Source organism: Squalius cephalus, assembly GCF_949319135.1.
Source record: "Squalius cephalus genome assembly, chromosome: 20".
NCBI lineage: Eukaryota > Metazoa > Chordata > Actinopteri > Cypriniformes > Leuciscidae > Squalius > Squalius cephalus.
This window is the reverse complement of record NC_137141.1, coordinates 20,703,563-20,713,212: the sequence shown is the minus strand read 5'-3', so window position 1 is coordinate 20,713,212 and position 9,650 is coordinate 20,703,563. Positions and strand designations below refer to the sequence as shown.

Genomic DNA, 9,650 nt, shown 5'->3' with positions numbered 1-9,650 from the left:
AGTTGTGTGCGTAAGGGAAAAAACTTCTCCTGTGAGGAAACAACTTTTTTTCATAATAAAAGTAATTGTGAGAACGCATGATTATTCAAAGCCGTACTGTAAGTTAATGTATATACAGTATATATTACTGAATCCTTTTGCCTTCCTTAGTCTATTTCTGTCTTTTTTTTTTTTTTATTTTTTTTTTTTTATTGTATTGTATTTTACTTTTTCAATCTTTTTCTTTTCTCTCTGGTTTTGTTTGTTTAAAAAATGTTTTATATAAAAAAAATATTCAAAGAAAACAAATGCAACAAAAAATAATAAAGCTGGAAAAAAGTGTATAACAATAAAAATGTGTCACAACATTAATATATACATTACATTTTTCACACTGTGGTTCAAGGCTTCCATGATACTTGATATATTTTGTAATATATTTATATTGCTTTACTTTTTTTCTCCAAAGAACGCATTTTAATGAGCATAATGCAGGAGGGCATTTACAGTTTTGGTTTACTGGACACTGATCTCCTGCTCAAGAACACTAAAAATTGTGCATGGATGAATGAGTGATTGAGAAAGAACGAAAGACAGAAAGGCAGTTGAAAATGACAAAGTAATCAAAATATGAAAGACTTTTACTTTAAAAAATATATTATGCAGCTCACGCATTAGCTGCTTCACACACTTCCACGTATCCCTGAAACCAGGAACCAAGAATGAATAAACCAAACAGACTCGGTAAACTCTTCCCGCCTGTCACCTGCCTGCTCTCCAATAACCCTCACTGAACCGCATTCATCAGCATGGTGAGTGGAAATAGATCTAAATGTGAGCTGTTGTGTTGTGTTATACTGTTTGTTTTGTCCTGAGAGATCAGATATCTTACTTTCTTCCTTCAGTCAGGTGACATTTAAAATCTTACTGTGTTTGATATCAGTGCAGTAAGTGTATACCAGTGTAGTCAGGCTGATTTGAACTAAATTGATCTCTTGAACGTTTGGGGAATCATTAGTGAGGTTTAAAGGCAGTTGTTATTTGACCGCCATTTATGAATGAAAGAGCTCCATTCACATACAGTAAAACAGGATGCTACTGATGAAGGCAAAGCCACGTAGTGCACCTACAGGTTGAGTAAAGGTAGGACACACCCACATACCTGTTAACAATGATCCAGTAATTACATTCACCTTTGTATGTCTATCTTTCTGTCTGTGCTGAAGGCTCTCAACATGGGTCAGAAGATCTTGGTGACAGGAGGAGGTGGATACATTGGCAGCCACTGTGTTGTGGAGCTCATTGAGGCTGGTTATCACCCTGTGGTGATCGATAATTTCAGTAATGCTGTCAGAGGTAAACGGACTTCTATAAATCACACTACACTGCTGAAAGTCCTTCTTGGTATCCTGAACACATTGCATTACAAAGAGTCTCAGAAATATCCTGCACGCACAATGAGCCCTTGTGTGGAATATATCAAGTAACAGTTAACTAACTAAACTTTTTTTTAAGTATGAATTTAAATATTTTATTATAATATTAAATCTTTTACATAGTTTTTCCTATTTATAGTATTAAATATTACATTTTGAATTTTAAATAAAAAATATTGTTGTAATATTGCTTACTCTGCATCTTGGTTTAAGACAAAACTTCAGTTTCTTGTTAGCTGACAGTGTTTTCTAATGTATTTTTTAAATGTCCGTCATTCCTTGTGGATGTGTGTTGTGTTGAGGAGAGGGTGATGTTCCAGAGAGCTTGCGAAGGATAGAGAAGTTTCTGAACACTCAGATTGAGTTCCATGAGCTGGACCTTCTGGATAAACCTGGACTGGAGAAAATATTTAAAAAGGTAAAAATGAACGCCTACTCTTGTTTATATCCATGTATCCTGTATAATGAAATGAAATCTAATCTTCATTTTGCTGTTATACATTAAGCCACAACAAGCCCCCCCTGAAATTGGACATGAACACCCTCTCAAATCAGATTTCCCAGTTGGAAACTCAGATTTCCTAGTTGGAAGATACGAGTTTCCTAGTTGGAAATTATTATAATTCATTGTCTTTGCTGAAGAAATTGGTCATGAACTCCCTCTCAAATCATATTTCCTACTAAGACACTCGGATTTCCCAGTAGGAAACTCAGACTTTCTAGTGGGAAAATACAAGTTTCCTAGTAGGAAAATACGAGTTTCCAAGTAGGAAATTATTATTTCTTTTTTTATGTAATGTTTATTTAACCAGGAAAATTAAGTTTAACAGGGACATAAATTTTCATTTTGATATCTAAAAAAATAAGTGAGGACTTTGCCTCATTTTAAAACACCACTGCGCACACCACCATATATATATGCGTATGTGTGTGCTTTCCTTCATACTATCATTTTCTTGACTCAAATCAATCTACTAATTTCTGAACCGAGCTGGTTAAATGTATAACAGCGTCCCCTAATGGTTAAATGATTTAATTGTTTTCTCTCTGACCTCTGTGTCTCAGCACTCCTTCTATGCAGTGATGCATTTTGCAGGACTGAAAGCTGTGGGTGAATCAGTAGAACAGCCTTTAAAATACTACAGAGTCAACCTCACAGGAACCATCAATCTGCTGGAGGTAAGAAATGTGTCTGATATTGTAAATGTCTTTGCATGGATCATTTTTATGCATGGAGAGTCCATATGAATCTGATTCTTGAAATCCAGATTTAGTACAGTTAGGGGTTTCTTTGTGCATGTTAGTGTTTTCGGCTCTGAAGGAATGCCTTACTGGCTGTGGCTCTGTGTGTGTGTGTGTCTGAAATTGAATCAGGTGATGGAGTCTCATGGGGTGCGTAATCTGGTATTCAGCAGTTCTGCCACCGTCTACGGAGACCCACAGAAGCTCCCCATTGATGAGCAGCATCCAGCGGGTGGCTGCACAAACCCCTATGGCAAGACCAAGTACTTCATTGAGGAAATTATCAGGGACCAGTGCACAGCAGAGAAGGTAGTTGACCGCTCTGTTATGACGCTTTTGTGTCTGTGTGGCAGGTGTGTAACTGATCAAATGTCTCGCAGGACTGGAATGCTGTGCTGCTCAGGTACTTCAATCCCATTGGTGCTCACATCTCAGGACAGATTGGTGAAGATCCTCAGGGAATCCCAAACAACCTTCTGCCTTATGTTGCCCAGGTAACCTGTCTGAGCACTTGGGGTTCAGAGGAGTCTGTGTGCATTGTAAAGGACGTTGTTCTTTCTCACTTTGTATGGCAGGTTGCTGTTGGAAGACGAAAACATCTGAATGTGTTTGGAAATGACTACAGCACACCTGATGGGACCGGTAATGAGAGATGGTTTTCAGCATGTTATTTTTGTCTTAATATCTGTCTCTTGTTTATTAATTTCTGGAGTTTTATTACTTTTGAATAATCAATTATTTTTTATTCATATATTTACGTGTTGGTAATGTTAACAAACTATTAAACATTGGGGGAGCGTTTTATTGAATTTTTAATTGAAATAAAGCTGAAATAAAATATAAACATTAGATAAAAAACTTCAACTAAAAATGAAATTTAGCAAAGTTCCCTTTGGCATTTAACTGAAATAATCTGTTTAAGGTAAAGTACTAAAATGACAAACTAAAATTAGGAGATGGAAATAGATTTAAAAACTAATAAAAATGACAAAGCAAATAACAAAATTACTAAAACCTTAACTCAAGTTAAAAAACTGAAAATATAAAAATGAAAGCTATTTCAAAATATTAATAATTATTGTAACAGTATATAAATGCTAAAATAACACTGGTTTTATTTAAGGTTTTTTTCAGAGTTTCTGTTTTAGTTTTTTTTTTTCTTTTTTTTTTAGTGCTGTCAAAGTTTGTGCTAACTGGTATCATTTATCATTTTAATGAATGCAGTTAAAATTCTATGCAGTGTCTAATGTTTTCCTATTCAGTCTGAGGCATTTTAATGTTTAATGCAGAGTAAAGGTTTTATAATATACAGTGTTATATAACCATGTTATGTTATTTTAGTTTGCTCTGTACTCATGAATTGTTTAGTTACAGTTTTTTTTTCCTATGTTTTTATTTCAGTTCATTTCGTGTTCCTTTTCAATAACACTGATCTACTCTTCCTGGCTAGGTGTGAGAGACTACATCCATGTTGTTGACTTGGCAAAGGGGCACATTGCTGCCATCAGGAAACTGAAGGACAGCTCTGGGTGTAAAGTACGACATTTTTTTCTTCCTCTTTAATGTACTCAGTTTTTCACATCCCTTTTTCTCAGTTTGACTTTTCTGTCCTGGTCTCCGTGAAGGTTTATAACCTTGGCACAGGTACAGGTTACTCGGTGCTACAGATGGTGAATGCCATGGAAAAAGCTTCAGGTCGAAAGGTGAGGGGTAAAGCTGCTGTGGTCCAAAGCACATATTTACCATTTCTATATTGCATATATACAATTTGTTTAGCCTGAGGTCACCTTTATGAAATCTCAATGTGGTGTTTAAACTTGCAATATTTGCTTCAATGGTAGTATTTTTCCTCTGGTTCCAGATTGCCTATCAGATTGCCCCTCGGCGGAGTGGGGATGTGGCCTCCTGCTATGGAGATCCAACTCTGGCGGAGAAAGAACTGGGCTGGAAGGCTGAATACGGCCTGGAGAGGATGTGTAAGTGTAAACTAAAAGCATTTTCATAGAAATACTGACAGCTCACGATTAATCTTTTATCTGATCACACAGGTGAGGATCTATGGCGTTGGCAATCCCAGAATCCCACGGGATTCAGTAATGGAGCACTGCCTTGAAGCTGGATGAATGCAGACTGTTTCTTACAAAAAAATAAGGGAATTGTAGCTAAAAAAAAAACAAAGCCAAACTGGGACTATGGTTCTTTCATTTGTAATAATTATATGTAAAATCATTATATTACAAGAAGCCCGAATCTAAACAAATGATTTCATGTAATTCAGCATCTGTCTCTCTTTTTTTATGTCATCTCACTTGTATTAAAGTACATTGATCTAATATAGAATTATTTATACTTGCTTGTCAGTATTGACATAATAAAAATGATTTCATATGTGGTGTTCTCTTTTTCTTTTTATCTGGAAGGGGGTTACATTTTTACAGTGTTTTTTTCAGCATTTAACTGATTTGGTTTACCTGGCAGGTTATTAACAAAACACATGCTTCAATAAAACACCTTAGACGGAGTATATGAAATTTAAACTAGTCCCCTATCAAATCACTGGCGCTGTTTCCTGGCTATGAGACGAGAGGGCCAACATAAGTGCTAAAAAAAATAAAATGGGACATTTATTCATTTTAAGGCCAGAAGGCGTAAATGCATTGGTTTTGCTGTACGGGGGCGCGTGTGCTTTAAGCGGTTCTCCGGTCCCGGGCGCTCCGGACACCCACGTCAGCAAAACGTTTTTCCAGCACAAACGGGTTTCGGTCTTTCGGGCAAAGCAGGAAGTGAAAGCAGTTCGCCCTGATAACAAAAGCTGGACAAATACATCCAAAGTAGGCAGAGAAATGGAGATGGTTTGTGAAAGTGGGACATGTCGACCGTACCGGAGTGCGGGTGACGCGGGGCATCTGTGAGTATTATGTTTAAAGAGACTGGGGGAAACGGTGCCCGGGTGAAGAGGGTGGGCGAAGGGGTCCAGCACGAGGCTCAGCGTCAACCCGCGGGGCGTCCGAGCTCAGGTAATCCGAAATATGGGGGAAAAAAGGCGACGGTGTTGCAAAGCCGGGTGTTTTGCGTTTTAAGATCCAGCCTGAGGTCGGTTCGGTGGGCGGCTCTCCACGGACGACAGGGCTCCCGTCAAAAACCACCCCACTGCCTCTATTCCCTTATCTGACAGCTTTAATTCGTAATAAAATAAATGATATGTCTGGTTAATGTTTAAATGCCCTTTTAGTGAAGTACAGGCGTGTGCGCGCGCGTTATCTCAGGTATTATTTTATCCGGCGGGCGTTTTACACATAAAGGGCGAAGAGCACTTTAATCTCATAGCTAATTGACTCGTCGAGCGTTTTCTCGGTTGCTACTAATTCTATGGCTTTATATTAATTTGGTTATTTATTTATTTATGTCTTGACTTGCGGTGTAACCCAGTTTTGGTAGTGTGCGCGTGCTGCGAGGGGAGACGAATGATGGAGAGATTTTTTTTAACAGCAAGAACGTCGACCCCTAATTTTTCTTTATTGTAATTATTTCAATGTCTTAAGCGCCAGTGTAAAACCCGCGTTTCACGTCTTCTCTCCCTCTTTCTGTATTTCCTCCTTTTTTTTCTCCCTGCTTCTCTCCCTTGTTACCCGATGCGCAAAGTCGGGTGTTGCCCCTTCCACAGCGAATGTACATGATTGACAGATGCGTAGTCCAATCAGAGAACAGTAGGCGGAGTCTTACTGCCTCCTTGTGAAATCGAATCGCTGCCATTACGTCACACAAAAGCACACACACACACGCTGCAGAAATAATGTAAAACTGAATAATGAGAAGTTTTTTTTTTTTTTTTTTCATTAAAGTTCTCACTTCTTTTTTCAGACCTGTTCACAAATGGACCAGTGCAGATATGTCAGCCATTCACCAGAGCTGTTTGCTAAAGCAGCTGGACCAGCAGAGGCAGCAGGAGTTGTTCTGTGACTGCAACGTGCTGGTTGAGGGTCAGATTTTCCGTGCACACCGCAATGTCCTGTACGGCAGCAGTGGGTATTTCAGGATGCTGCTGTCTCAGGGATCTAAAGACACTCTAGAGTCTGTAAGTGCTTCTTTTGATGTCTTCAGCCCTGATATCTTTGCCATCATCCTGGACTTCATTTACTCTGGTCAGCTGGAGCTCAACAGCTCTAATGTAATAGAAGTGATGTCAGCCGCCAGCTACCTGCAGATGAACGACGTGATTTCCTACTGCAAGGCCTTCATTAAATCTTTCCTTGAGATCAGTGCAAAAGAGGACGATGAGAATCGGTATTTGTGTCTGTCGGACAGCAGTCCGCTTCAGGACAGGCGTGAGAACGTCATCGAGCAGTCCAACGTGTGTGACGTCAGCATGAGCCCTCAGACCAGACTCTGGGATCAACAAGAGGATGAACAGCCGCAGGAAGAGTTCAGCGGAACCAGCCCGCAGCCGTCAGGGCTTCAGCTGAACTCTCCTCCGCAGTCCAGCCTGGAGGAGGAGCAGTACGGCTCTGGGCTCCCGGAACGCAGGAGAAGAGGAAGCAGGAAAAGAACCGCCACCAGTCGCTTGGTAACAGAAGACACTTCTCTCATTGACCTGCAGGGGGTGGTGTCACACTGCTCGCAGAAAGCAGACGAGCTGTACGCCAACCTTCCGTCCATTGTTGGGGTAGTTGGGGTGTTCAATAAAGGTAATCACTGTTACACTGCCGTCTAAAAGTTTTATTCAGCATGCATTAAATTAGCCAAACATGACTGTAAATACTTTTACGTTGTTACAAAATAATCTATTTCAAATAAATGCTCTTCGTTTGAACGTTCTATTCATCAAATATTAACTGTTTCCAGCATTGATAATAAGAAATGTTTCTTGAGCAACAAATCAGTATAGCCTATTAGAATGATTTCTGAAGGATCACGTGACACGAAGACCGCTGAACGATTCAGCTTTGCCATCACAGGAATACATTACATTTTAAATATATTTAAATAGAAACTGTGAAACCTTTTTAATTGTTGTAATATTTCACAATATTGCTGTTTTTACTGTTTTTTTTTTTTTAATTATTATTAAATAAATTCAGTCTTGGTGTGCATAAAGACTTTAAAAACATTTAAAAAAATAATTTTAGAGAACCCCCAAATATATATATATAAATTATGTTTTATTCTTTTCTATTTTACATAAATATAAAGTGTTTTTCTTGTCCTCCAGCAAGACTTTCTCTGCCTCCCACAGTGAAAGAGTCAAGTCATATTGTTTTGTAATTAGGAGCTATTCAAGGTTTTAATCAACAGCCAAAACACAATGGACAATAGATACAAATGCAAAACATTTCTCCTTTAGGCCTTTATCACACATTTCACACCCCTGGTTCTTTTTTATATCTCTATATTATGCAATGTTTCTGGACTTTCTGGGTAAACAAGAAATGCTTTTTTGACAGTCAATGTCTCTCTCTCTGTCTCAGATTCCACTCCCTCTATGCGCTACAAATGTCCGTTCTGCACGCACACAGTAAAGAGGAAGGCAGACTTGAAGCGTCATCTCCGCTGTCACACAGGTGAGCGTCCGTATCCCTGTCAGGCCTGCAGCAAACGTTTCACTCGCCTGGAACACCTGCGCAGCCATTTTGAGACGGTGAGAAACACTAAGCTTCACACATGTCCGGTTCATCAACACCTCCACAGGCTGTACACATCCACATGCTACTGCTGGTCATTAATTCATCATGTCTTGTACTTCCTTTGTGATCACATGTCATTAAGTCAGGGTTGAATTCAGTCAAATGAAATCGATGCGATATATAATTGTATATGTTTTTCAGTCTGTTAAACAAAAGAAATATTATATTGATGTGAGATAGATCTAAACAGCCACTCTCCTTTTTAACACTTGTGTTACACAGATTCATCAGGCCCGTAAACTGGTGTGCAGGAAGTGCAAACGGCATGTAACCGAAGTCAATGGGCGAGTGGTAAGCGAGGGAACCCGCAAATACAGGCTGTGCGACGTTTGCATTCAGGAAAGCGGCTACAGTGAGTTAATCACAGATGGAACTGATGAAAATGAGGAGAAGGAAGGCCTGTTATTGGGTGTGGAAGAGAACATGAGTGACAACAGGCAAATTACATGGGTCATGGACGACGATGACCTTGCGGAAGATTCTGGAGCAGATCTCATTATCCAGGAAGTGGAGGACAGTGATGAGGAAGCCAGTGGAAAGTGATATGTTTGTGATTGTGTGTGTGAGGGTGAATGGGTAAGAGCTGTCGTCTTGGCAGTTTAACATCTGTTAATGTTTCTCTTAATTTCATAAGGGAAATTATTGTGCGTTTTTGTACAAATAAAAATACTTTCTCACTACAAATCTAAAGTATTTAAGTATCTAAAGTTTTTTATAAAAGTACAAGTATATTTCTGTAATTTAAAGTATATTTAGTTTATTTCAAAAAAAGGCATTTATGGGCAATGTGGTAATTCAATTTAGATCCAAGGCTGACACACTGGGATTTTTCTTAAATTAAAAATGAAAAATTCTGTGATATCAATCTTTCAAACTTTAGTTAATGCCAAGGTTTACATTTATCATTTTATATACTATGCTGCATGGAGTCCATGTGACCTACTTTGTGTAATGTGTAACAGACTCATTTATTTATTTAAATTGCAACAAGTTATTTGTTATCAGTCACATGCTCAACTTAAACATTGTCTAAATAAAATATTGTATGTATGAATGTATGTGTTTCTGTTTGATTCTGGAAATATCATCTTTGCAATTTGTCTTATGTTGACATGACAATTATTTGCTTTGATTATTTCATTTTAGACTAAAGAAATGTATTTTATGCAGTGTGTGTAAGAATCATCATTTGCATTTAACCAGAATAAAACGCAAATAAATTTTCTCATTCTACATTTATACTATAATTTAACAAAAACTTTTTGGGCAAACAAGAAAACATTTAGCTCTCGAAATCTGATCCCGAATTATC

At 38.3% G+C, this 9,650-nt stretch overlaps 2 protein-coding genes across 5 annotated transcripts; both read left to right on the top strand.

Annotated features, from left to right (window-relative positions):
• Positions 1 to 664: 664 nt before the first annotated feature.
• On the top strand, positions 665 to 5,191 carry gale (UDP-galactose-4-epimerase). 3 transcript variants are annotated; one of them, XM_079854063.1, is made up of 11 exons: positions 665 to 791; positions 1,206 to 1,335; positions 1,721 to 1,833; positions 2,481 to 2,594; positions 2,790 to 2,966; positions 3,038 to 3,151; positions 3,233 to 3,299; positions 4,108 to 4,193; positions 4,283 to 4,360; positions 4,519 to 4,633; positions 4,706 to 5,191. In XM_079854063.1, the coding sequence occupies exons 1-11, from the start codon at positions 789 to 791 to the stop codon at positions 4,768 to 4,770; spliced, it is 1,062 nt and encodes a 353-aa protein (XP_079710189.1). In that variant the 5' UTR covers positions 665 to 788; the 3' UTR covers positions 4,771 to 5,191. The 3 variants fall into 3 exon arrangements, with proteins under 3 accessions (XP_079710189.1, XP_079710188.1, XP_079710190.1); XM_079854062.1 differs by having other exon boundaries at positions 1,718 to 1,833; positions 4,706 to 5,047; XM_079854064.1 differs by lacking the exon at positions 665 to 791 and adding an exon at positions 1,042 to 1,122 and having other exon boundaries at positions 1,718 to 1,833; positions 4,706 to 5,047.
• A 36-nt stretch (positions 5,192 to 5,227) lies between these two features.
• zbtb8a (zinc finger and BTB domain containing 8A) lies at positions 5,228 to 9,570 on the top strand. Of its 2 annotated transcripts, none has more exons than XM_079854060.1 (4): positions 5,228 to 5,565; positions 6,519 to 7,342; positions 8,123 to 8,292; positions 8,561 to 9,570. In XM_079854060.1, exons 1-4 carry the CDS (start codon positions 5,273 to 5,275, stop codon positions 8,879 to 8,881), a joined length of 1,608 nt encoding a protein of 535 aa, XP_079710186.1. In that variant the 5' UTR covers positions 5,228 to 5,272; the 3' UTR covers positions 8,882 to 9,570. The 2 variants fall into 2 exon arrangements, with proteins under 2 accessions (XP_079710186.1, XP_079710187.1); XM_079854061.1 differs by lacking the exon at positions 5,228 to 5,565 and adding an exon at positions 5,603 to 5,674 and having other exon boundaries at positions 8,561 to 9,569.
• Positions 9,571 to 9,650: the final 80 nt, after the last annotated feature.

Excerpts from the sequence above, each read along its gene's own strand:
- gale (XM_079854062.1), top strand. Across the intron at positions 1,336-1,717 it reads TTTCAGTAATGCTGTCAGAG|GAGAGGGTGATGTTCCAGAG; the intron begins GTAAACGGACTT and ends TGTTGTGTTGAG. Across the intron at positions 3,152-3,232 it reads TTCTGCCTTATGTTGCCCAG|GTTGCTGTTGGAAGACGAAA; the intron begins GTAACCTGTCTG and ends TTTGTATGGCAG.
- zbtb8a (XM_079854060.1), top strand. The coding sequence starts at position 5,273 with ATGGGACATTTATTCATTTTAAGGCCAGAAGGCGTAAATGCATTGGTT. Across the intron at positions 7,343-8,122 it reads AGTTGGGGTGTTCAATAAAG|ATTCCACTCCCTCTATGCGC; the intron begins GTAATCACTGTT and ends TCTCTGTCTCAG. Across the intron at positions 8,293-8,560 it reads TGCGCAGCCATTTTGAGACG|ATTCATCAGGCCCGTAAACT; the intron begins GTGAGAAACACT and ends TGTGTTACACAG.